Source organism: Vanessa cardui, chromosome 28, assembly GCF_905220365.1.
Source record: "Vanessa cardui chromosome 28, ilVanCard2.1, whole genome shotgun sequence".
NCBI lineage: Eukaryota > Metazoa > Arthropoda > Insecta > Lepidoptera > Nymphalidae > Vanessa > Vanessa cardui.
This window is the reverse complement of record NC_061150.1, coordinates 7,008,400-7,031,926: the sequence shown is the minus strand read 5'-3', so window position 1 is coordinate 7,031,926 and position 23,527 is coordinate 7,008,400. Positions and strand designations below refer to the sequence as shown.

Sequence of the window (23,527 nt, the reverse complement as noted above, 5' to 3'; positions counted from 1 at the left end):
GTCTCGGGTCGAACTGACGCGGGAATCTATAGCGACGAATAGCGTCGAGTGGCGCGATAGGGAGCTGTTTCTATTGGTTGTGTAAATCGGCCGTAATCGGTTTTATTTTCATTCCATTGCATTTTCCGATGCTACATCTAATTTGTGTCATACTATATTAATATTATTTCGTTTGTTTAGATCCCGTGGTGATGACGTCATTACGCCTCCAGCTTCTAATAAATTTTCGATGCAAGGTAAGATGTATGTTTTTAATTTTTTTTATACTCTCGAATCAGTGGTCAGATATATTCAACCATAGACAATTAATTGAGATATAGAAGGGAGAGCGGCCTTAGCCCAGCTGTGGGAAATTTACGGACTGTTACTTTACTTTACTTTTATGGCATAAACGGTAATCCCTCTCCCATCGAGGTGAGGGTTTGGTATATATTCCACCACGCTGTTCCAATGCGGGTTGATGGAATGCACATGTGGCAGAATTTCAATGGAATTAGACACATGCAGGTGTCCTCACGATGTTTTCCTTTACCGAGCTCGAGATGAATTATAAATACGAATTAAGCATATGAGTATTCAGCGGTGCTTGCCTGGGTTTGAACCCGCAATCATCGGTTAAGATGCGCGCGTTCTAACCACTGGGCTATCTCAGCTCAGTTAACGTGTCCTAAATAAGTATCCGTCAGCTTCCAAGTTGGGTTCCAACAATGTGCATTGGAACATCGTGTTGGAATATGTTCCAAACCCTCTCCTCAAAGGGGAGAGGAGGCCTTAACCCAGCAGTGGGAAATTTACAGGCTGTTGTTGTTGTTAACTGTTATTGTTTTTTTTTTATTATTTTGTAGATTAAGATATGTTCTTTATTATTATTGTTATATTTTTGCCGTGTCATAAATATATATTTCTTTCTTACTATGTTTACCAAGTATAAATTGATGATCTTCCATCTTACATTCGCGCGTTACAACCAATGGAATATCTGTGTTTATATTTCAGATTTGATCTCAGCTTTCGGCCAGCTATCGAACTGGGATAATTTGACTATACGGCAGAAGAGTCGCATCAAAAGCAGCCTGCCGCCGATGTGGACAAGTCGGGAGAACTTTGGAATGTCTTTAAGGGATCTCGATGTAAAAGGTTTGGTCAGAACTACAACAAAACATTTCTATGAAATTTTACAAATGCAGGTATCCTCACGATGTTTTCCTTGAAACATCACTAGAAAATTTAGTTGTGCTACTAAACTTAGTTAAATTTATTCGATTACCTTCCTATAGAGTATGAATATTTTCAGATTGTCCGGTTTGGATGAAATGCATGGTGTCAGCGTGCAATGGCGACTTTGACGATCACTACCAATATTTGAAGGACGTTGATAAGAGGCCGAGGAGATTGTTCGATGTGTCCGCTGTGAGTATAAAACAACATCCTGTTAATTTCCCACTGCTGGGCTAATGCCTCCTCTCCCTTTGAGGAGGTTTCACCACGCTGTTCAAATACGGGTTGCTGGAATACACATGTGGCAGAATTTCTATGAAATTAGACACATGTAGGTTTCCATCACGATGTTTTCCTTGACCGATCACGAGATGAATTATAAACATATTAAGCACATATATGTGGCGGTGCTTGCCTGGGTTTGAACCCGAAATCATCTGTTAAGATGCACGCGTTCTAACCACTGGGCCATCTCGACTCGTTTCGGGCACTTTACAGCGTTCGTGGTCACGGGTAGACTGAAAGGTAGACAAAAGAAATATTATTTACAGCTACCGAAAGAAATCGTTGGCGGTAGTTGTAAATAATATTTCTTTTGTACTTCAAATAGACAAATGTCACCTCAGTAAATCCGTTAAAACTAGTTTTATTTCAATGTGTAGTAATCGCGAAAATCTAAGACAACATTATGGCTATGTTGCAGGTTACAGAAACGTCGATTTGGAAGAGTATTCGTGACGGCGTCGACATGAAAAGCATATACATACCAAATAATATCCGTCCGTCTGACTGCTTAGCGGAGTGGGCGGTCAGGATCATGATAAGGTGTGTATCTCTTATGTGGGAAATAAATTGACCATCTGATGGTAAGTGGTCATTTGTACACGCGAAAGATGAGTGGACTGTATGTATATTTTAGTTGATTAAGAAGGGGAGTTGTTACCTCAAATTCTGAGCTGTTGTTTTGAAGAAACTTTCTTGAAATCAAATCAAATCAAAATAAACTTTATACAAGCAATTTTGAATCGTCATTTTACAATAGGCTATTTGACTGGTTTTTAAAATCCATTTTATATTATTTAGTAGAGGTTAAGAAACACAGTAAAAGTAGACTTTTTTATTTCTAGTTCATATTTGCCGAAAAATATCATATTAAAAATTCCATATTTAAATAACGAGCGAAAACGCTACTTGGACAATATGGCGCTGCAATGGGGTCGGTGACGTCACTTTGCTGTATTTCAATCCGTGGTACATACAGTAGAAAGGCAAGGTTTACAAGCAAGTGACTTCATCATAAGGCCGGCCAATCAGGAGCGTTTTGTGTCACGTGACAAACGTTTGAAAAAATGCATTTTTATTTATTGATTTTTGATTAAATTAAGCATTATTTTCAACTTTCGTTAGTAAATAACCATTTTTAAACTCATAGTATACTAATTACAATAATTCACAATTTATTTTCGCATTGTCAAATAGCCAATTAAGTGAAGCTACCACCGGTTCGGAAAGTAGATTCTACCGAGAAGACCCGGCAAGAAAATCAGTAGTTACTCTTTTTTAACATTTAAAGAATACAAAGTCATGTTATTTAAATACAATTATTTAAATTAATATATCCTGCGTGGAAGTCTAACAGGTGTTAACTCGACACTTTTTTATCATCTATAAAATCTTGTATCGAATAATATGTTTTGAAATTACGATTTGAATTTACGAAACGGCAAAGTTAAAAATGTCTGCGGAATTTAACTATAGAAACAGATACCTTGCCCCAAGAAGGATTTATTGACTTCTTCTTGGGAGCGCACCCGTGGTCTTCACACACTCGAAGAACACGCCAGGGGATGGGTGATGTTATAGGAGAAGAATAATAATAAATAAATATGAGACAACATCACATACATTACTCTGATCCCAATGTAAGTAGCTAACGCACTTGTGTTGTGGAAATCAGAAGTAACGACGGTACCACAAACACCCAGACCCAAGTCAACATAGATAACTATTGGTAATCTACATCGACTCGGCCGGGAATCGAACCCGGGACCTCAGAGTGGCGTACCCATGAAAACCGGTGTACACACTCGACCATGGAGGTCGTCAGTCCGTTATAATAGTTACACTGGCTAATTTTGGATCGCGGTGAACATCGCACACGTTACCGCGACCCACGCGAGAAGGGAATTACGTCATACGTCATAATCATAACATGGATTTGGCATTGGCATTGACGTTTCAATACACGCATAGAACCTAAATACGCTGCACCATTTCTTACAACTCGAATGCCTCGAGAACTAAGATGTAACGTCTCTCGAGACTGCCAGTACACTGGCTAATTCACATTTTTTTACTTTTAGTTTTACTAGTTGTTGCAAGCGGTTTCGCTCGCGTTTTAGCGGTTGGTTGTCACGTGTCAGGCAAAAAGGTAGCCTATGTCCTTCCTTCCTTTAAGAGTCGAGATGGCCCAGTGGTTAGAACGCGCGCATCTTAACCGATGATTGCGGGTTCAAACCCAGGTAGGCACCGCTGAATCATGTGCTTAATTCGTCTTTAAAATTCATCTCGTGCTCGGCGGTGAAGGAAAACATCGTGAGGAAACCTGCATGTGTCTAATTTCATCGAAATTCTGTCACATGTGCATTCCACTAACCCGCATTGGAACAGCGTGGTGGACTATGTTCCGAACCCTCTCCTTAATGGAAGAGGAGGCGTTATCTCAGCAGTGAGAAATGTACAGGCTGTTACTTTTTCTTTTGTCCTTTCTTGGACTTCTCATTAGCTTCGTACCAAATTTCGTCAAATTAGGTTTTGTCTGTTAAAGAGATATAGACAGACAGAGTTGCTTTCACATTTATAATGTTAGTATAGATTGAATTTCTTAGTAGTCAACTCGTTTAAAATTGTTTAAATGATTTCTAAGTCGTGTGTAACAAAGTCCTTTGCCATCTATAGGCTTGGATCTTTTAAACTGACGCGAGAATCTATAGCGACGAATAGCGACGAATAGCGCGATAGGGAGCTGTTTCTATCGGTTGTGTAAACCGGCAGTAATCGGTTTTATTGCATCTTCAGATGCTACATCTAAGTTGTGTCGTACTATCAGTAGTTGTATCTCGCGTGAAATTCGAACCGCCTACAGGTGAGAAACGAATATGAAAGTCAGAATGAATGTCTAACTTCAGTGCTCGTGTTTCAGATCGTCGTTCCTGCAGTCAGAGCAGTGCGACCCGGCGCGCATGTCGCTGTCTCGCTCGCACGCGCTGCGCTGGTGCGCATGCGCCGTCGAGTGCGGGCTGCCCGCGCACGCACTGCGCTGCTGCAAGGACATCACGTGAGTGCGCTTTTATTATTTAATGGGTTGACCGAATTACATTCACAATTACATTTCCCACTGCTGGGATAAGGTCTCCTCGCCATTTTAAGGAAAATGCTTGGATCGGATTCCACCACGTTGCTCCAATGCGGATTGGTATATCCGTAGCAAAGTTTCGTTGAAATTAGTCTCATACAGGTTTCCTTACGAAGTTTTCATTCACGGAGCATGAATTGAATTATAAACACAAATTAAGCACATGAATATTCAGTGATACTTGCCTGGGGTTTGAACCCGCATCGGTTAAGATGCACGCCTTCTAACCATATGGACATCTCAGCTGACTAAACTAATATTATTAATGAATAGTCTTATAGTATTACGGTTTTGTCCTACACGATACCTAACGCCCCCCCCCCCTCCCGCATAAACGGTAGCCGCGTTCGGATACTTGTACTGAAATAAATAACAAATACACCAGAGATCTGTACGAGAGCGAGACGCTGAAGTGGTTCCGTCAGCGGGTTCTCGCTCTCCGGGCGATCGCGCTGGAGGAAAATGATTTCGAGCGCTTGAGGAGTGCTCTGAACCTCGCAGGTTTGCTTTATTGATTTCAAATCTAATCAAAATATACTATAACCCGAACTTATTGCGGGTAGTTGGCGTACCTTCCGACGCGTATAAAAACGACCGCTCGGTAGACTGCAGGTCACTTTGTCATCAGTCGTCGGTCGGTAAGGGTGTCGGTACTGTCACTACTTAGCAGTAAGATCGTTTATTTATAATTGTGGTTCTATGTTTATTTATGTGTTTGTCATATCTGAAATTAACGGTTGTTTGTGATTGCTCAAAATTTGAATTATTGTTAAAAATTAATATTATTTTCAAATGAATTAGCTATAGGTTCTTTCAATTGTTCTTTTTTTTTTTAATTATTTTTCCTTCTGATTGCTAAAAATACTTTATTTAAGTGGACTCTTACAAGCACTTTTGAATCGTCATTTAACAATTAAGCGAAGTTACCACCGGTTACTACGAATCGATCTCCTGGGGAACAAAATACTTGTGTCTTATTGGTGCTACACGTACTAATTATTTCTCTTATTACAACCCGACGTCAAAATACTGAGTTTCTTACCGGTTCTTCTCGGTAGAATCTACTTTCCGAACCGGTGGTAGCTTCACTTAATTGTAAAATGGGGTAAAATTATATAATAGTTTGCCGAATAGTACAAAAGAGTGTACAAGTATAGCTAACTTTAAAAAGAAACTAAAAATATTTATAAGCGAAAATATATATGAATAAAATTGGTAAACATTATTTCTATATTTAAAATACAATTTAATGTTACTAAAATTTTAACCATTTACTACATAATTTTTTCATTGTTTTTATTTATCTTCTTTGGGTCAATGTCGATGTGTACTGCCGCGGATTATACCACAAAAAACAAACTTTGTATATAAGATATGTGTATTGTTTATTGTAAAGTGAACTGTAAGGTTCTTTATGGGTAATAAAGTTCTTTAACCTGAAATGACGATTCAAAAGTGTTCGTAAAAGCCAACTAGATTAAGTATATTTTGTTTTTGATTTTCGATTCACAAGCGACATAATCTCGTCGAAATTAGACACGTGCAGGTTTCCTCACGATGACGATACGGGAGGCACTCCGATACCATGGGTTTGACGACCTATCTGGAGGCGTAACTCCAGCAGTCTCCTCAGCACACACCCTCCTCTCCCCTCCACTTTCCATCGCCTGGGGGAAGCGAGTAATGCGTTTTTCCAGCAAGAAAAAAAAGGTTTCCTCACGATGTTTTCCTTCACCGATCGTGACATGAATTATAAACACAAATTAAGCACATGAATATTCAGCGATGCTTGAATTCGCAATCATCGGTTAAGATACACTTGTAGGATTATTATTCTATTTTACATTTTATAATAATATTAATAACCTGTGTCTCGATCGCCGCCGCTCGCTTACCGCATCGCCTATTTATTCGTTACGATATTTCGAACTGTATTCTATCATTCTTTCGCGCCTTCTGTTTTTCTGTGTGTACTCCCCTTTAGAACTCTTGTGTGTGTGTGTGTGTGTGTGTGTGTGTGTGTGTGTGTGTGTAGTACTTCTTAAGGCAATATACTTTTATTTGATTTGAAAAACTGAACTTATATTTTAATTGCCTTATTCGCATCTACCCCCAAACACGCGTTCCAAGTTATCATTTATGATTTGGTAAATTGTTCATTTGATAAAAAAGACCCGCTGAGTTTCTTTCGCCGGTTCTCAGGTCAGGGTGTTTTCTTTTCCGAAACGGTAGTTTTTAATTCGACCATCAATAAGTATAGTTCGACACAACTTAGATGTCGCATCGGCAAAATTCGTAAAACCGATCACATCCGAATTGAGTACGCCATCCCAAATTATCAATATTTATTTCTCATGCGAATATGATCTTTACACAAACGTAATAACTTGTAATATCATGTGACCTAATATATTCGTCAATTTGACGCGTCGATTTACATGCACTCGCTTTCTCTGGCGCGATAGGGAGCTATTTCTATTGGTTGTGTAAATCGGTAGTAATCGGTTTTATTTTCATTCCATTGCATTTTCCGATGCAACATCTAATTTGTGTCGTACTATAAGTGGTAATGGTGGTAATGGTTCTGCATTTATAGGAATTTGAGTTTAGGTTTGTATTTTTTTTTTTCAGAATCGTTCACCCCCCAGTTCGTCGATAAGTCCAGTTTCGTTGACGTCGTCGGAATGAGCGAAGCAATGCTTCTATTGAGGAATGATTTGAAATGTGAGTATAATAAAATACCACTGTAACTACAGGCACAAGGGATGTAATATCTCAGTTCCCGAGGTTGGTGGCACATTGACGATGTAAGGAATAGTTAATTTTTCTTACAGCGTCATTGTCTATGGGTGATGGTGACCACTTACCATCAGGTGGCCCATATTCTCACCCGCCAACCTATACCATAAAAAAAGTTCCCAAGATTGGTGGTGCCATTGTCTATGGACGATTACCGTACTACCACTAACCACCATACAAGGAATACGCTTTTAAAATAAAAAATGTCAATACCGATTCTGAACCCTTGGCCTATCATTTCCCACTTCTAGTGTAGTAAAATAGAAAAGTAACAGCCCATAAATTTCCCACTGCTGGGCTAAGGTCTATCCTGGTGGAGAAGGTTTAGATCATATTGATGGATACACATGTGGTAGGATTTCGTTGAAATTAGTCACATGCAGGTTTCCTCACGTTGTTTTCCTCCGCGGAGCACGAGATGAATTATAAACACAAATTAAGCACATATATATAGTGGTGCTCGCCTGGATTTGAAACCGCAATCATCGGTTTTATGGTATAGGTTGGGGGACGAGCATATGGGCCACCTGATGGTAAGTGGTCACCATCACCCATAGACAATGACGCTGTAAGAAACATTAACTATTCCTTACATCGTCAATGCGCCACCAACCTTGGGAACTAAGATGTTACGTCCCTTGTGCCTGTAGTTTGCGGTTAAGACGCGCGCGTTCTAACCACTGGGCCATCTCAGCTCTTGATTAATGATTAAATTTGTTAATTACAGCTTTAAACAAGGACCACATACAGAGCGCCTTGGAAGGGATAAATAAGGATGTTCTAGAAAATTCTTCAGACAAAATGGCCGATAGAAAAGTTTTGGCATCGGTCTGTGTACTGGCTCTGAAATTCTACGATCAGCTCTGGGAAACGATAAAGGGTAAATCAGTTTGATTATTTACTGCTGTTTGATTCTCACAGCTGGGCAAAGGTTTTGGGCAAATAAGTTTTGGACATAATCCCGTTTGACGATTGATGTCGCCTTCCTCGTTCAGGTTTCCTCACGACGTTTAAAAGAGATACATATTAACAATAGGCTTGTTGACAATGCGCAAAGTAAAGTATAAATTATTGTGATCAGTTTATGAGTTCAAAAATGGTTATTTATTAACGAAATTTAATTATGTAATAATTAATTTATTTAAAAATCCATAAATAAAAATGCATTTTTCAAACTTTTGTCACGTTACACAAAACGCTCCTGATTGGCCGGGCTTATGATGTAGTCACTTGCTTGTTAACCTCGTTTGCATACTGTATGTGGATTATATGTACAATACAGGCAAGTGACGTCACTGGGTTCCTTCCTTTTTGCCGTTTTTTGGTTGAGTCTACATTCCGAACCGGTGGTAACTTCATTTAATATATTTGTTAAATGACGATTCAAAAGTGCTCGTAAAAGCTTACTCGAATAAATTACATTCTCATTTCCTAACTCGATACTCAGACAGATATAAATAATTATTAGCAACGCCTAAAGCACTCGTGTTGTCGAAAATCAGAAGTAACGACGGTACAAACACCCAGACCCGAGACAGCATAGAAATGTCGACTGGGAATCAAGCCCGGGACCTCGCAGTGGTACCACACTCGACCACCTCACCACTCACCATAATTATTTATAACTTTCTCAGAGCCTACACAACATAACGAGCTCCTACTCGTGATGTCACAAGCCCTGGGTCTCATAGTGGACTTGGAGCTGGCTCCGAAGAACCAAGCAGCTGACGTCATCATCAACAGACTGGACAGCTGCGGTGATCAGTTGGATGATGAAATAGTGGAACAGTTACTCGATAGGGTAAGTATTACCTTATACTACCTTAGAAAGGTCCGTAAGGTCATAAACAACAACAGCCTGTAAATTTCCCACTGCTGGGCTAAAACCTCCTCTCCCTTTGAGGAGAAGGTTTGGAAAATATTCACTTGATCGTAAGTGGTCACCATCACCCATAGACAATGACGCTGTAAGAAATATTAACCATTCTTTACATCGTCAATGCGCCACCAACCTTGGGAACTAAGATGTTATGTGCCTGTAGTTACACTGACTCGGCCTTCAAACCGGAGCACAGCAATACTGAGTACTGTTATTCGGCGGTAGAATAACTGATGAGTGGGTGGTACCTACCCAGACGGGCACAAAGCCCTACCACTAAATAAAATATGTTTATATTTGTATATTTTCAGTTCAAAATGATAATAAAAGATCTGGATTCGATATCAATGGAACACCTGAAATCTCAGATAGACCTAAAGAAGTATGGAGGTCATGAAACAGTGAATCTGTTAAGGGAAGACGAGGGTGCACTGAAGTACAAGAGGTGCCTGAACCTAGTTGGTGATGCGGAACACCTACTGATGATGTACTGCCTCCAGATGGTAAACGTCACGGATGGTAAGCTCACCGTCACCTTTGCAGGCCTCGTTACACAGTATAAAACAAAGTCGCTTACCGCTGTCTGTCCAAATGTATGCTTAGATCTTTGAAACGCAACGGATTTTGATGCGGTTTTTTTTATAGATAGAGTGTTTCAAGAGGAAGGTTTTTGTGTATAATACATGGACAATATAGTAAAGTAACACTGATAATTTTAGAAGTTATTTAGTATCAGCGTTACAGCGAAGCGAAACAGGTAGTTTGAGTTTGATAATAAAATTGCCGAGCAATACTAAGTACTGTTTTGTTCCGGTTAGATGGGTGAGTGAGCCAGTGTAAGGTGAGCTACAAGAGATATAACATGTTATCTCCTAAGGTTGGCAGCGGATTCGAGGAAGTCTTATCCATCGGTGGAGCCGAGATGGCCCAGCGGTTAGAAGGCGTGCATGTTAACCGACGATTGCGAAACCTGCATGTGTCTATTTTCATAGAAATTCTGCCACATGTGTATTCCAACCCGCATTGGAACAGCGTGGTGGTATATGTTCCGAACCTTCTCAAAGTGAGAGGAGGCCTTCGACAGAGGAATTCAACAACAACAACAACGGACTGTAAATTCCCACTGCTGGCCTCCTCTCCCTTTGAGGAGAAGGTTTGGAACATATTCCACCACGCTGTTCCAATGCGGGTTGGTGGAAGACACATGTGGCAGAATTTCTGTGAAATTTGTCACATGCATGTTTCCTCACGATGTTTTCCTTCCCCGCTGAGCACGAGATGAATTATAAAGACAAATTAAGCACAGAAATCAGTGGTGCTTGCCTGGGTTTGAACCCGCAACCATCGGTTAAGATACACGCGTTCTAACCACTGGGCCATCTTGATTCTTCAGAGGGATTCACAAGGAAGGTTTAGGTGTATAGCCTATTTGTGAAAACCGCACGAAAATTCGTTCAGTAGGTTTGGAGTTTGATGCAAACATTCAGACGGTCAGACGCGACTGGGAGACTTTGTTTTATACTATTTATGTTTGTCTGAGAAAGCAGGGGTTTAAGAGATAATTAGCCTTTATTTTCTCGCTGGAAAAACGCATTACGCATTTCCCCCACGTGATGGAAAGTGGAGGGGGGGGGTGTGGGACTCCCCGGAGCCCTAAACGCCGAGTGCGCCCATGCACACCGGGTTTACCGACTAAAAAACCAATCCAGCGGTACCCTCTCCGTCTTTCGGCGGGCGCCACGGGATCCCTTACGCATGCTACCGTGACGCCCTGACGGTCGGTCCGTCTAAGCGGGCCTCCAACTCCTAGGGGGATTTCCCGGGATCCCGGGCTGGGACGCCCTGGTCCCTGCGCCTATTAAGGCGGAGGGAGAAGGTGCGCGTGCCTTTTCCTTCTCTCTGGTCGTCTTCTGCGGAGCGAGTCAAGAGATCAAAGCAAAGAGATCCTTAACCCTAAGCGATATGAATGTAATGATTAGATGTAATCATTAAACAGAACATTCCTTACATCCACAGATAAAGAAGAATGGACGAAAGTGTTCGATGAAATGAGGTTTAATATATTCGAGAACTTCTTCGCGGGACCCGACTACAGAGTTCTAGAAAAGTACAAGGCGGCGCTCTACGCTATTGCCGAATTTGGTAAATACATGTAGTACGACACAACTTAGATGTCGCATCGGCAAAATTCGTAAAACCGATCACATCCGAATTGAGTACGCTATCCCAAATTATCAATATTTATTTCTCATGCGATTATGATCTTTACACAAACGTAATAACGTGTAATATCACATGACCTAATATATTCGTCAATTCGACGCGTCGCTTTACATGCACTCGCTGTCTCGGGTCGAGCTGACGCGGGAATCTATAGCGACGAGTAGCGTCGAGTGGCGCGATAGGGAGCTGTTTCTGTTGGTTGTGAATCGACAGTGATCGGTTTACCGATGCTACATCTAAGTTGTATCGCACTATACATGTATGTAGTTGAATATAACAGGCTATTTGACTGGTTTTTTAAATCCATTTTATACTATATAGTAGAGGTTAAAGAAACCAGTAAAAGTTGTTGTTTTTATTTGTAGTACATATTTGCCTAAAAATATCTAGTGAAAAATTATATTTTAAATAGTGCGCTACTTGGACAATATTTATTATATATTATTGGGTGACGTCACTTGCCTGTATTGTAATCTGCGGTACATATAATCCACATACGGTAGGCAAACGAGGTTATTAAGCAAGTGACGTCACCATAAACCCGACCAATCAGGAGCGTTTCGTGTCACGTGACAAACGTTTGAAATAATGCATTATTATTATTTTCAACTTTCGTTAATAATTAACCATTTTTAAACTCATAATATATACTGTCAAATAGCCTATTGTTATTAAAAAAAATAAATAAATTAAGAATAATTAAAATAAACTCATTCCTATCCTCAAACAGATTCCACGGACAGAGAAACGAAGAAACGTGTCCTGTCATCGGTCCAATCGGATTTGAGGACGTCCAAGAGGGATTCCGTCTCGCTCTCGCACGTGTGCCCCGAGCTAGCCGCGAAAGAGATAGTCGATGCGTCCCTGAATAAGTTGCTGTGTTTGAAACCAGGCGTTAACGTTTTCAAATTTGAAGAGAAGGTATTATACATTTTTTTTTTTATACAAGCGACTTTGCCTTGTGTCGAGATGGCCCAGTGGTCAGAACGCGTGCATCTTAACCGATGATTGCGGGTTCAGTTAAGGCACACGTGTTCACTTGGTGGTAGGGCTTTGTGCAAGCCCGTCTGGGTAGGTACCACCCACTCACGAGAAATTCTACCGCCAAATAACAGTACTCAGTATTGTTGTGTTCCGGTTTGAAGGGTGAGTGAGTCAGTGTAACTACAGGCACAAGGGACATGACATCTTAGTTCCCAAGGTTGGTGGCGCATTGACGATGTAAGGAATAGTTAATATTTCTTACAGCGTCATTGTCTATGGGTGATGGTGACCACTTACCATCAGGTGGCCCATATGCTCGTCCGCCAACCTATTCCATAAAAACAAAAAAAAAAAAATCCACTGAGCTATCTCGATTCTACTTCTAACCGCATCTGTGTAATTTTCAGATTCCAATATTCACGGACTCGATTCGTCGTCCAGCTGTTCTGAGCGTACGTCTGTCCGACGGTAGCCTTCGACGGTACATCGTGAAGAGAGGAGAGCGGGTTCGAACCCACTGCGCCGCGATGCGACTGTTCGCCACCGTGAAGGGAGGCAGGGGCACGCATAAGGGATATCACGTGAGTGTGTTTTGTGTTAACTGTAGCTTAGTACCGTCGTCAGAAAAAGTCGATTTTTATTAAGTTGAATATTACACAGGTAATTATAGATGATAAAAAAGCGTGGAGTTAATACCTGTTGACTTCCAAGCCGGAAATATTTATTTAAATAATTGTATTCAACTAACATGACTTTGTATTTTTTCAATGTTAAAAAAGAGTAACTACTGAGTTTCTTGCCGGTTCTTCTCGGTAGAATCTACTTTCCGAACCGGTGGTAGCTTCACTTAATTGTAAAATGACGATTCAAAAGTGCTTGTAAAGCCTACTTGAATAAAGTTTATTTTGATTTGATTTGAGTGTTTACCGGTATCTCGCTGACACGACTGCTCTCTAGAGATAATTGCGTAACGCTTATGATTTTTAAAAATAGGGGGGGGGGGGCGTAGTGTTTGTCTCTATGCAATAGATATTATATTGAAATGTACACGAGTGGAGGGGAGAGGTCAATCAAAGGCTTGACATGACGAGTAGGAGCCCATTATGTTCTGTGGGCGTATATAGTTTAGTATAAAGATATAGGCGACTAGCTGTGCCCGCACTATGTACGCGATTGAACTTAACAAAAAATATATTATTTCAACCCAACTAACTCCTTATTACCTCAGTTATTTGCCAGTGAAAGTCCCGTCAAAATCGGTCCAGCCGTTACAAAGATTATCCGGAACAGAAATACTGACAAAAATCGTAAAAAATGTTTTATTTTGTATATGTACCGTGTATACGTACAAAAGCATTGAGTAAAAAAGGCTATTTTTTGTATTACAAACAGACCCTCCCATTTTTTTGTATGTATAGATTATTGTCGACCTCCGTGGTTGAGTAGTGTGGTACGTCACTCCGAGGTCCCGGGTTCGTCCGGCCGTGTAAAAGTAAAATAACAGCCTGTACATTTCCCACAGCTGAGATAAGTACTCCTCTTCCATTAAGGAGTCTGGAACATATTCCACCACGCTGTTCCAATGCGGGTTGGTGGAATGCACATGTGGCAGAATTTCTATGAAATTCGACAAATGCAGGTTTCCTCACGTTGTTTTCCTTCACCGCCGAGCACGAGATGAATTATAAACACAAATTAAGCACATGAGTAGTGCACACACACGCAGTGCTTGCCTGGGTTTGCTGCAATCATCGTTTAAGATGCACGCGTTCAAACCACTGGGTCATCTCAGCTCACATGCCTTGTCGTGGGCCGTGTCGATGTAGAAAAAGTTTTCTATGTCGTCTCGGGTCTGTGTGTGCCTTCGTTATTTCTGATGTTCCACAACACAAGTGCGTTAGCTACTTATATGGGATCAGAGTAATGTGTGTGATGTCCACTAACCATAACGCAGGTGTTTGTTGCCGCACTGATTGGATGTGCGCCTGCGCCCTTATGGAGTGTAGTAGTGAGCCAGTGAGTTAGTGAACAGTACAGGCCCCATTATAATAGGCTATTTGACAATGCGAAAAATAAATTGTGAATTATTGTAATCAGTGTATATTATGAGTTTAAAAACGGTTATTTAGTAACGAAAGTTGAAAATGATACTTAGTTTATTCAAAAATCCATAAATAAAATGCATTTTTTCAAACGTTTGTCACGTGACACAAAACGCTCCTGATTGGCCGGGCTTATGATGAAGTCACTTTCTTGTAAACCTTGCTTTTCGACTATATGTACCACAGATTAAAATACAGCAAAGTGACGTCACCGACCCCATTGCAGCGCCATATTGTCCAAGTAGCGTTATCGTTATTTAAATATGGGATTTTTAATATGATAATTTTCGACAAATATGTATTAGAAATAACATCAACTTTTACTGGGCTCCTTAACTTCTACTAAATAATATACAATGGATTTTAAAAACCAGTCAAATAGCCTATTTATAACCGTAATAATTTCAAGTAATGTAAAATATGCATTTTTATGATTGGCTCGTTGGCTGGTCGCAGATGGTTCTGACTTCTCCAGGGCGGGATTCGAAAGGTTCTAAAAACCAGCCCGGAATCTGGATTTTGGAAGTGTGTCCCGTTTGTCCGTTTGTGTTCCTGACGCCTGAAGTCTTGGCATAAAAATAAAAATAGAGAAGAGAAAAAAAAACAAAAAGAAAGAAAAAAAAAATCTATACTAATATTATAAATGTGAAAGTAACTCTTTCCGTCTGTCTGTCGCATTTTCACGAACGAACCGCTGAAGTGAATTTGATGAAATATTGTATGAAACAAATTCTCCAGGCTTACTGTCTTGCCTAACATGAGAATCAACACCCCAACTTGCGGGCGTTAACTAGGTAATAAATATGGTCAAAAACTTGTCCCATAGGTGACTCCCCTGAGCGACGACTGCGCCCTCATCGAGTATCTGGAAGACCACGAGAGACTCAGAACTCTGATAGCGAGCCAGTATCCCATCGACGGTAGGTGTCGCTTTATTCTCGTACTGTTTAACACTTGACGTCACAACTGTGACGTCACAATTGTACCTCGAATACACTTGAATTTCTTTCTATTGGGACCTAATACATAAAAGTAAAGTAAAGTAACAGCCTGTACATTTCCCACTGCTGAGATAAGGCCTCCTCTTCCATTAAGGAGAGGTTTCGGAATATATTTTTCGCTGTTCCAATTCGGGTTGGCGGAATGCACATGTGGCAGAATTTCGATGAATTTAGACACATGCAGGTTTCCTCACGATATTTTCCTTTACCGCCAAGCACGAGATGAATTATAAACACAAATTAAGCACATATATATAGTGGTGCTTGCCTGGGTTTGAGCCTGCAATCATCGGTTATCATCTCAGCTCTGACCTAATACATACATATATAATTGTAGAAAGAGTAACTACTGAGTTTCTTGTCGGTTCTCGGTGGAATCTACTTTCCGAACCGGTGGTAGCTTCACTTCATTGTTAAATAACAACAACAACAACAGCCTGTAAATTCCCACTGCTGGGCTAGAGGCCTCCTCTCCCTTTGAGGAGAAGGTTTTGATCATATTCCACCACGCTGTTCCAATGCGGGTTGGTGGAATACACATGTGGCAGAATTTCTATGAAATTTGTCACATGCAGGTTTCCTCACGATGTTTTCCTTCACCGCTGAGCACGAGATGAATTATAAAGACAAATTAAGCACATGAATCAGCGGTGCTTGCCTGGGTTTGAACCCGCAGTCATCGGTTAAGATGCACGCGTTCTAACCACTGGGCCATCTCGACTCTAATTCGAATTGTTAAATGACGATTCAAAAGTGCCTGTAAAGACCTACTTGATTATATGAAGGTCTTTGCTTCGCAGGTGTCGTAGACTCGCTGGCAAGAGTCAAGGACAGCGAGCTGGTGCTGGCGCCGGCCAGCGCGCTGAGGCGCTTCCAGGCGGCTTGTGCGATGGTGCCGGCGCATGTACTGCGGTGAGCACGCACATGCACATGTTGACAGGTTATCAGGTGTCAGTACCCGATCGATTGTCAAATTTTGATGGCATATTAATTTGTCGACCAACGTGGTCGAGTGTGTACGCCGGTTGTCATGGGTACGCCAATCCGAGGTCCCGGGTTCGTCCGCCCGAACGCGTGTGGTTAAGTTACTCCTTATAACATCAGTCATCTGACAGTGAAAGTGCCGTCAAAATCGGTCCAGCCGTTCCAGACATAAGCCGGACAGACAGACAAAAATTGTAGAAAATGTTATTTCGGTATATGTACCGCGTATACATTGAGTAAACAAGCTTGGCTATTTTAATATTACAAACAAGTATTTTAATGAGTTTTCGGAAAACCGGTATCATTGTATGACCGAAATTAAATAGATGTTTTCTGAGCTCAAAGCTCAACAAGAACAAAAATTCGAATCCTTAAATATAGACGTACGTACCTTTTTAAACCAAAATCAAGAGATACAAAAAACAGTTGAGTTTATTTTTACATCCCTTCTCATGGGCACACTTGCCTAGATCATATTATAATCTAAATATGTGGCTAACTGTTTTGTCTTTGAATCTACTGTCACTGACCATGAAAGCGTCGCTGTCGTTATTGAATTAAAGTCTAGGATTGATTACTTAACCCACACAGTAAGGCGTATTAATTATGAAGCTTTGGATACTGCTATAAATAATTTGAACTACAATCTTATACTAAAAAGTAATGATGCCAACGCGGCTACAAATCTCCTGATCTCATTAATTACTAACGCGGTTACTGAAAATACAAAAATTATTAAAGTATCTAATAGGAAAAGAACATGTAAGCCATGGATTACTGAAGGTATTTTACGTTGTATAAGGAATAGAGACAACCTTTATAAAAAGCTAAAAAAACCCAGAAGATGATATCCTCAAAATTACATATAAACGCTACAGAAACTTTTGTAAAGCATTGATTAAAAAACAGAAAAGAATTCACGATAAGCAAGAAATAGAAAGAGCAAAGCAGAATAATAAAAGACTATGGAATGTTTTAAAAAATATTTATTTTCCTTCGAAGTCCATAGATTATTCTTCACACCTTATGGCGGCAGATAATCCAAAACTAAGCGTGAATGAAGTAAATAGGTATTTTGCCACAGTACGAGAAAAATTAGCTTGTGAAATTGACACTACTCTTGTCAACCATGAACATAGTTCACTTTTAAAATCATATGTAGTACCTCTGGATTCACTCGTTATGCTTCCTACTGACGAAACTGAAGTTGAACATCTGATCTTAGGAATGCGAGACAATATTTCAGCAGGAGAGGATCAAATAACAAGCGTAATCGTAAAACGCTACATTCATAAACTGGTTCCACCTTTAACACACATTTGTAACCTCTCCATCTCTACAGGTGTCTTTCCTCAAGCCTTTAAAGTTGCACTTGTAAAACTAATTTACAAAAGCGGTGATAAAGAGTGCGTAAATAATTACAGGCCAATATCTCTTCTGCCAATTAAGTCCAAAATTCTGGAACGTATCATGAACAAAGGCATCATTAACTTCTTAGAAAATAATAAACTCCTCTCACCATCTCAATTTGGCTTTAGACCTGGAAAGTCGACAAGTGAAGCTGTTCATGAACTTACAGACCTAATTGTGAAAGGCCTCAATGATAAATAGAAGTGTCTTACTATATTTGTTGATTTGGCGAAGGCATTTGACACAGTATCAATCCCTTTGCTTTTACGCAAACTGGAAAGAATTGGCGTAAGAGGTATACCTTTAAAGTTGTTTTCAGATTATCTGAATAATAGGAAACAAAAGGTAAGAATAGGTAACTGGATAAGCAGTGAACTTCCAATTTAATACGGTGTACCGCAGGGTAGTATATTGGGTCCTACGTTCTTCCTGATCTACATAAATTATCTTTGCCGTCTCCAGCTCCATAATGCCTCTGTACTCTCTTTTGCCGATGACACAGCTCTCTTCTTTAGAGGGAAAACATGGGAAGAAACCTTCCATAGTGCGCAGAACGGATTTGATGAAGTCTGTCATTGGTTAAGATGTAACAAACTGACCCTTAATGTTAATAAAACCAAGTACGTTGCTTTTGCTCCGAAAAGAAACTTACTTACTATATTAGCAAAATCATCAGTAACTTGTTCTTGCTCTACTCTTGAACGAAGTGAAACCATAAGATATTTGGGTGTATTTGTAGATCAAACTCTTACATTCAAGCCTCACGTTGAAATGCTCGTTAATAAGTTACTGCATTACACCATGCGGTGGCCCAGCTTATTCTACTACAGTGAAGGACTATCTCACTCATTACAAGTAGGCACTTATTAACACACACTTAACACACACACACACACACACACACACACACACACACACACACACACACACACACTCTAACACACACAAACAATCTCTCCAACATACACACAACAATTTAATGTAATGAGCACACCTTGTTAATAAGGCGGTGTGGGGACCTGGAGACCTGTAGTACAGGTTTATACCCATCACGGGCTCCAGTCTCTCACAAATGTCTTCTGATGTCTATTATGTATGTAAGATGTCTATAGTATTTTTGTGAAGAGAGAAAATACATGACTTTATTATTATTATATTGTTATTTTACTTTTCTCTCTTATGAGGTAACTCAATCCTACACACGCGGGCCGTAGCCAAGCGCTAGTAGGAGCTAAGTAATAGTATAAGCAGCTGAGATGGATGAAGTCGTAAGGAACTTGCGAGTGGGGCGGCAAGTGTTAAGGATTACTGCCTTTTGGAGTAAATCATTAGTGTGATGAGGAATGTGTAACATATCAAGGCTACGTTGTAGGCTTTTGGGTACGACCCCAGTTGATGAGATAACTATGGGGACAATATGAATGGTGTCTGCACGCCACTGACGCTTCAGTTCTATTGCTAAATCTTGATATTTACTGAGCTTTTCCGAAATTGTCGCTTGTATGTTGTGAGTGTTAGGGATAGCTATGTCAATAAGGTAAACAGTTTTGTTAGTTTTGTCATGTAGTGTGATATCGGGTCTATTTAAATGTATTGTTTTGTCTGTGATTATGGTTCTATCCCAGTATATCCTGTACCTGATATTTTCTAGGTGTCGGGTTTGTATTTATAGTATGGTATCTTCTTATTTATAAAATTATGTTTGTGTGCAAGGTGTTGGTGTATAATGGCGCTTACTTGGTCGTGTCGATGTTTATAATCAGTTTGCGCAAGGGCTCGGCAGGCAGAAGTTATGTGTTGAATGGTTTCAGGATTAGAATGACAGTGTCGGCATGTATCTGATTGAAGATGAGGGGCGCGTATTATATGCTTCTGGTAGTTCCGGCTGTCCATAACTTGATCCTGGATCGCTAACATAAAAGCCTCAGTTTCAGGAAACAGTTCACCACGCCTCAGCCAAGCGTTTGACGCTGCTTTGTCAACATATGATTGCTGTAAATCGTGGCGGTGTCTTCCATGAAGGGATTTCTGTCTCCATAGAGCGGTTTTTTCGTTGATGTCAATAATCCGTTCGCTTTTTTGCGGGTGTCGGTTATTAAGGTTTAGTGGGGTAAGGCGTTTGTCTGCGAGCGTTACTGTTTCATGTAGTGTAGAATATTCTGAGCGTTGATGGAAGTAGTGTCTCAAGGATGTAAGTTGTTTGTTATGCAGATTGACTATATCTATTAAGCCTCGTCCGCCTTCACATCTGGGAAGAGTCATTCTTTGAATACAAGATCTAGGGTGATGTTTTCGGTGGACAGTTAGAGTAGTATTAACGATACGTTGAAGGTTTTGGAGCTCACATTGGGACCAGTTAATTATACCGAAAGAATATGTAAGTACCGTGATTGCGTAACTATTGATTGCTTTAAATAAGTTATGGGAGGTGAGTTGAGATCGGAAAAGAATATTAAAACGATGTTTGAATTTAGTTTTAAGGCTATTTTTTGTTTCTTTTTGGTCAATTTTTCGAGCTTGTTGACAGCCTAAGTATTTATAAGTAGATTCTTCATCTAAAGGTTCAATAATATTTCCTGACTCTAAAATGTAGCTGTTTGAGACGATTTTTCCATTTTTGACAGAAAATGTCTTACATTTATCTATCCCAAATTCCATGTGTATGTCGCTTGAGAAAGTTTGTGTGATGTCTGCAAGGTGATGTAGTGATTGTATTGTGTCGCTGTATAACTTATTATCATCCATGTACATAAGGTGTGTGAGAGTGGTGTCTTTGTGTGGAGTGTTTATAATGTAGCCGAGATTGGATTTGTGGAGCATATGGGAGAGAGGGTTTAACGCAAGACAAAACCATAGTGGGCTAAGGGCGTCACCTTGGAAGATTCCTCGTCGTATTAAGATGTCAGGTGTTTCTGTATTAGCATGTCCCGTGATTTTAAGGGTGGTTTTCCAGTTCTGCATTGAGTTTTTAAGGAAATAAATAAGTCGTGGGTGAATTTTACAGTGTTGTAATATGTAAGGAAGCCAGCTATGTGGTATGGAGTCAAAAGCTTTCCTGTAGTCTATATACATGGTGTTAATATATTTTTTTTTTCTTAGAAGTAGCATGTTTCATCGTAACTGAGTCTATTATTAGCTGTTCTTTGCACCCTTGTCTACCTTTTCGGCATCCTTTTTGTTCTTCAGTAAGAATATTGTTAGCGGTAATGTGTTCGTGTAGGAGTTCAGTAATACATCCTGTAAGTATTTTGTAAATGGTTTTCAGACAAGTAATAGGACGATATTTAGCAGGATTTTGATGGTCGGTGTCTTTTGGTATCATAAAGGTAAGGCCCTGTCTGAGCTCCTGTATCTTTTTCTGTAACCTTTTCTGCCATGCGGATACTCTTTTCTGGACTTGGGAGGATTGGATGGTGATGTCCTTAATATTAGTTCCATTGCAAGTAGCCGCTGTGTAGGCAGCACAGTAAATAAGGGTATGAGTGGTCATAAAATCTTGTTCAACTGAAATATGTTGAGGCAGTATTTTGGTGTTAATGATATTAACAATTTGGGCTACTTTTCTTGAACTGTTTTGTTTTGGTATGTAGAGACGGCTAATTGGGTTGGTGTTTTGATATTTTTCTAATGTGGTGTTATATTGATTTTTAATTTTTTCCGCATCTAGATAATAAGTGATTTGTTCCTGATCAGTTACTATAGGTATGTCTGCTATTGGAACATGTGTTTGTGGTGATTTATGTGGGCTGTTGTTATTTTCTACGGGTGCCATATTTTCTGGTATAGTCAAATGTTGTAAACTATTTTCAAAATGGTTACGACGCAAACGTAGATCGTTTGATATTTCTTCACGGATTTCTTTAAGTTTTTGATCACTAATCATTTTGTTATTTAAAATAATTCGGAGCTGATCTGATATTCGCTGTTCACTTACTTCTGATAATTCTGGGTGTTCTGTGATTACCGCTTGATGAAGGGGTTGACGGTAAGCTGATCTATTTTCTTCTAATTCTGTAATTTTGTAGTAGTTTCTTATAATAGTTTCATTGTACTCGGTAGTCCATCTACTTCTCTGTCTAATACCTTGGGGGTTGATGTGTATTTGCATGCTTAAATGAGTTTGTGCGTGAGTTCTATTTTGGTTATTGGTTTGTTGTAGGTACTCTGTTACTTCTTCTTTTATTTGTTCTAATATTTCTTGGGGAAGTAATTTATTTCTGACTATAGCTCGGCATTGGTCACCTAGTCTCTGTCTAGATGCCTGCATATGAGGAAATTTTAGTGAGAATTCTTGGTGTAGGTGAGCAAGGTATATTTCACTTGTGTTTAATTTTGTGGCAATGAGGTACGTGCGCCAGATGAATTTATTCATATCGTCTGACCATCTTTTACGCGCACGGTTTGTGTCTATGGCGCGTGTAAATTCAATGGCTTGTGCCTCCTGCACAACATCCATAGACATAGGTGAAATTGTGTTTGATCTTGATGAAACCTGGAATGAAAGAGGTGATGAAGATGGGTGATTCATATGAATTGAAGGGTGAAGGTGAAGCTGAAATTATTTCGTTAAGCATGTCAGAGTCCTTTTCATGTTCAGCTTGGGTCATATGCTGGGGGCGAGTCGAAGGGGTATTTGTTTCGTCGCCCAAGGGGTCGGCTGTAGCTTCTACGTTGTAAGTCCACCTGCTCAACTCACAGCGACCGGCTGTATCACTTTTACTGATGAGTGTCCGCCTGCTCAGCTCCTCACCACCGATGGTTCGCATGCTGGAGCACCCAGCATCGGCTCCAGATGCGCCCCGGCGAACACCGGGAAGCGGCCGTAAATTGTATATTCTTTTACTCATCTCCATTTGAGTTTGGGACCGTTAGTTGTGAAGGGCATAGCCAAGATATTAATGGCTATTAAAATTTACGTATCTCCTGCTTCGTTTATTATCAGGGTATATTTGGTCTAGTTCTTAGTGACCATTCATGCCTCTACTTAAGCCCCCCCACCACGGCAAGGTGGTCCCCTGGGGGGTTATTATTATTATAATTATATGCATAGATTATATATTTGGATTATTTTGGCAGATCTGCAGTCGAAGAGAACAGCGCGTGCGTGGAAGATTTTATTTGGAAGAAATCGAATTTTCTCGAAACTCTCTGCGATATGACCGTCTTCTGCTATTTGTTTGGTAAGAGTTTGGTAATGTCTCTGACGCCCATTGACGTCAGCAACACTACAATGCATATATAATTAAATATGAGACAACATCACATACATTACTCTGATCCCAATATAAGTAGCTGAAGCACTTGTGTTATGGAAATCAGAAGTAACGATACCACAAACACCCAGACAACATAGAAAACTAATGGTATTCTACATCGACTCGGCCGGTCGATCCCGGGATCTCAGAGTGGCGTACCCATGAAAACCGGTGTACACACTACTCGACCACGGAAGTCTCAAAATAAAAATAAAATATTGTCTATCGAGAATCAAAAGCAATATTTTACATTGTAG

At 40.1% G+C, this 23,527-nt stretch overlaps 2 protein-coding genes across 2 annotated transcripts in view; both read left to right on the top strand.

The window, feature by feature from the left end:
* The window catches only part of LOC124541516, a 52,010-nt gene extending 43,684 nt beyond the window's left edge, over positions 1-8,326 (top strand). Inside the window, exons 29-36 of the mRNA XM_047119432.1 lie at positions 181-236; positions 997-1,137; positions 1,295-1,410; positions 1,922-2,043; positions 4,421-4,555; positions 5,019-5,134; positions 7,265-7,357; positions 8,160-8,326. Of these exons, the coding sequence (XP_046975388.1) occupies positions 181-236; positions 997-1,137; positions 1,295-1,410; positions 1,922-2,043; positions 4,421-4,555; positions 5,019-5,134; positions 7,265-7,357; positions 8,160-8,326 (946 nt within the window). The remainder of the gene's footprint in view (positions 1-180; positions 237-996; positions 1,138-1,294; positions 1,411-1,921; positions 2,044-4,420; positions 4,556-5,018; positions 5,135-7,264; positions 7,358-8,159) is intronic.
* Positions 8,327-9,066: 740 nt separating this feature from the next.
* On the top strand, positions 9,067-23,257 carry LOC124541754. The gene is made up of 8 exons (XM_047119699.1): positions 9,067-9,233; positions 9,623-9,830; positions 11,328-11,453; positions 12,265-12,455; positions 12,926-13,099; positions 15,447-15,540; positions 16,422-16,533; positions 23,092-23,257. Exons 1-8 carry the CDS (start codon positions 9,099-9,101, stop codon positions 23,255-23,257), a joined length of 1,206 nt encoding a protein of 401 aa, XP_046975655.1. The 5' UTR covers positions 9,067-9,098.
* The last annotated feature ends 270 nt before the right edge of the window (positions 23,258-23,527 follow it).

What these genes read in the sequence shown, in the direction of transcription:
- LOC124541754 (XM_047119699.1), top strand. Translation starts at nt 9,099, where the DNA reads ATGTCACAAGCCCTGGGTCTCATAGTGGACTTGGAGCTGGCTCCGAAG. An exon ending in TGGAACAGTTACTCGATAGG is followed by an intron (nt 9,234 to 9,622) that starts GTAAGTATTACC and finishes GTATATTTTCAG; the next exon opens with TTCAAAATGATAATAAAAGA. An exon ending in CTACGCTATTGCCGAATTTG is followed by an intron (nt 11,454 to 12,264) that starts GTAAATACATGT and finishes ATCCTCAAACAG; the next exon opens with ATTCCACGGACAGAGAAACG.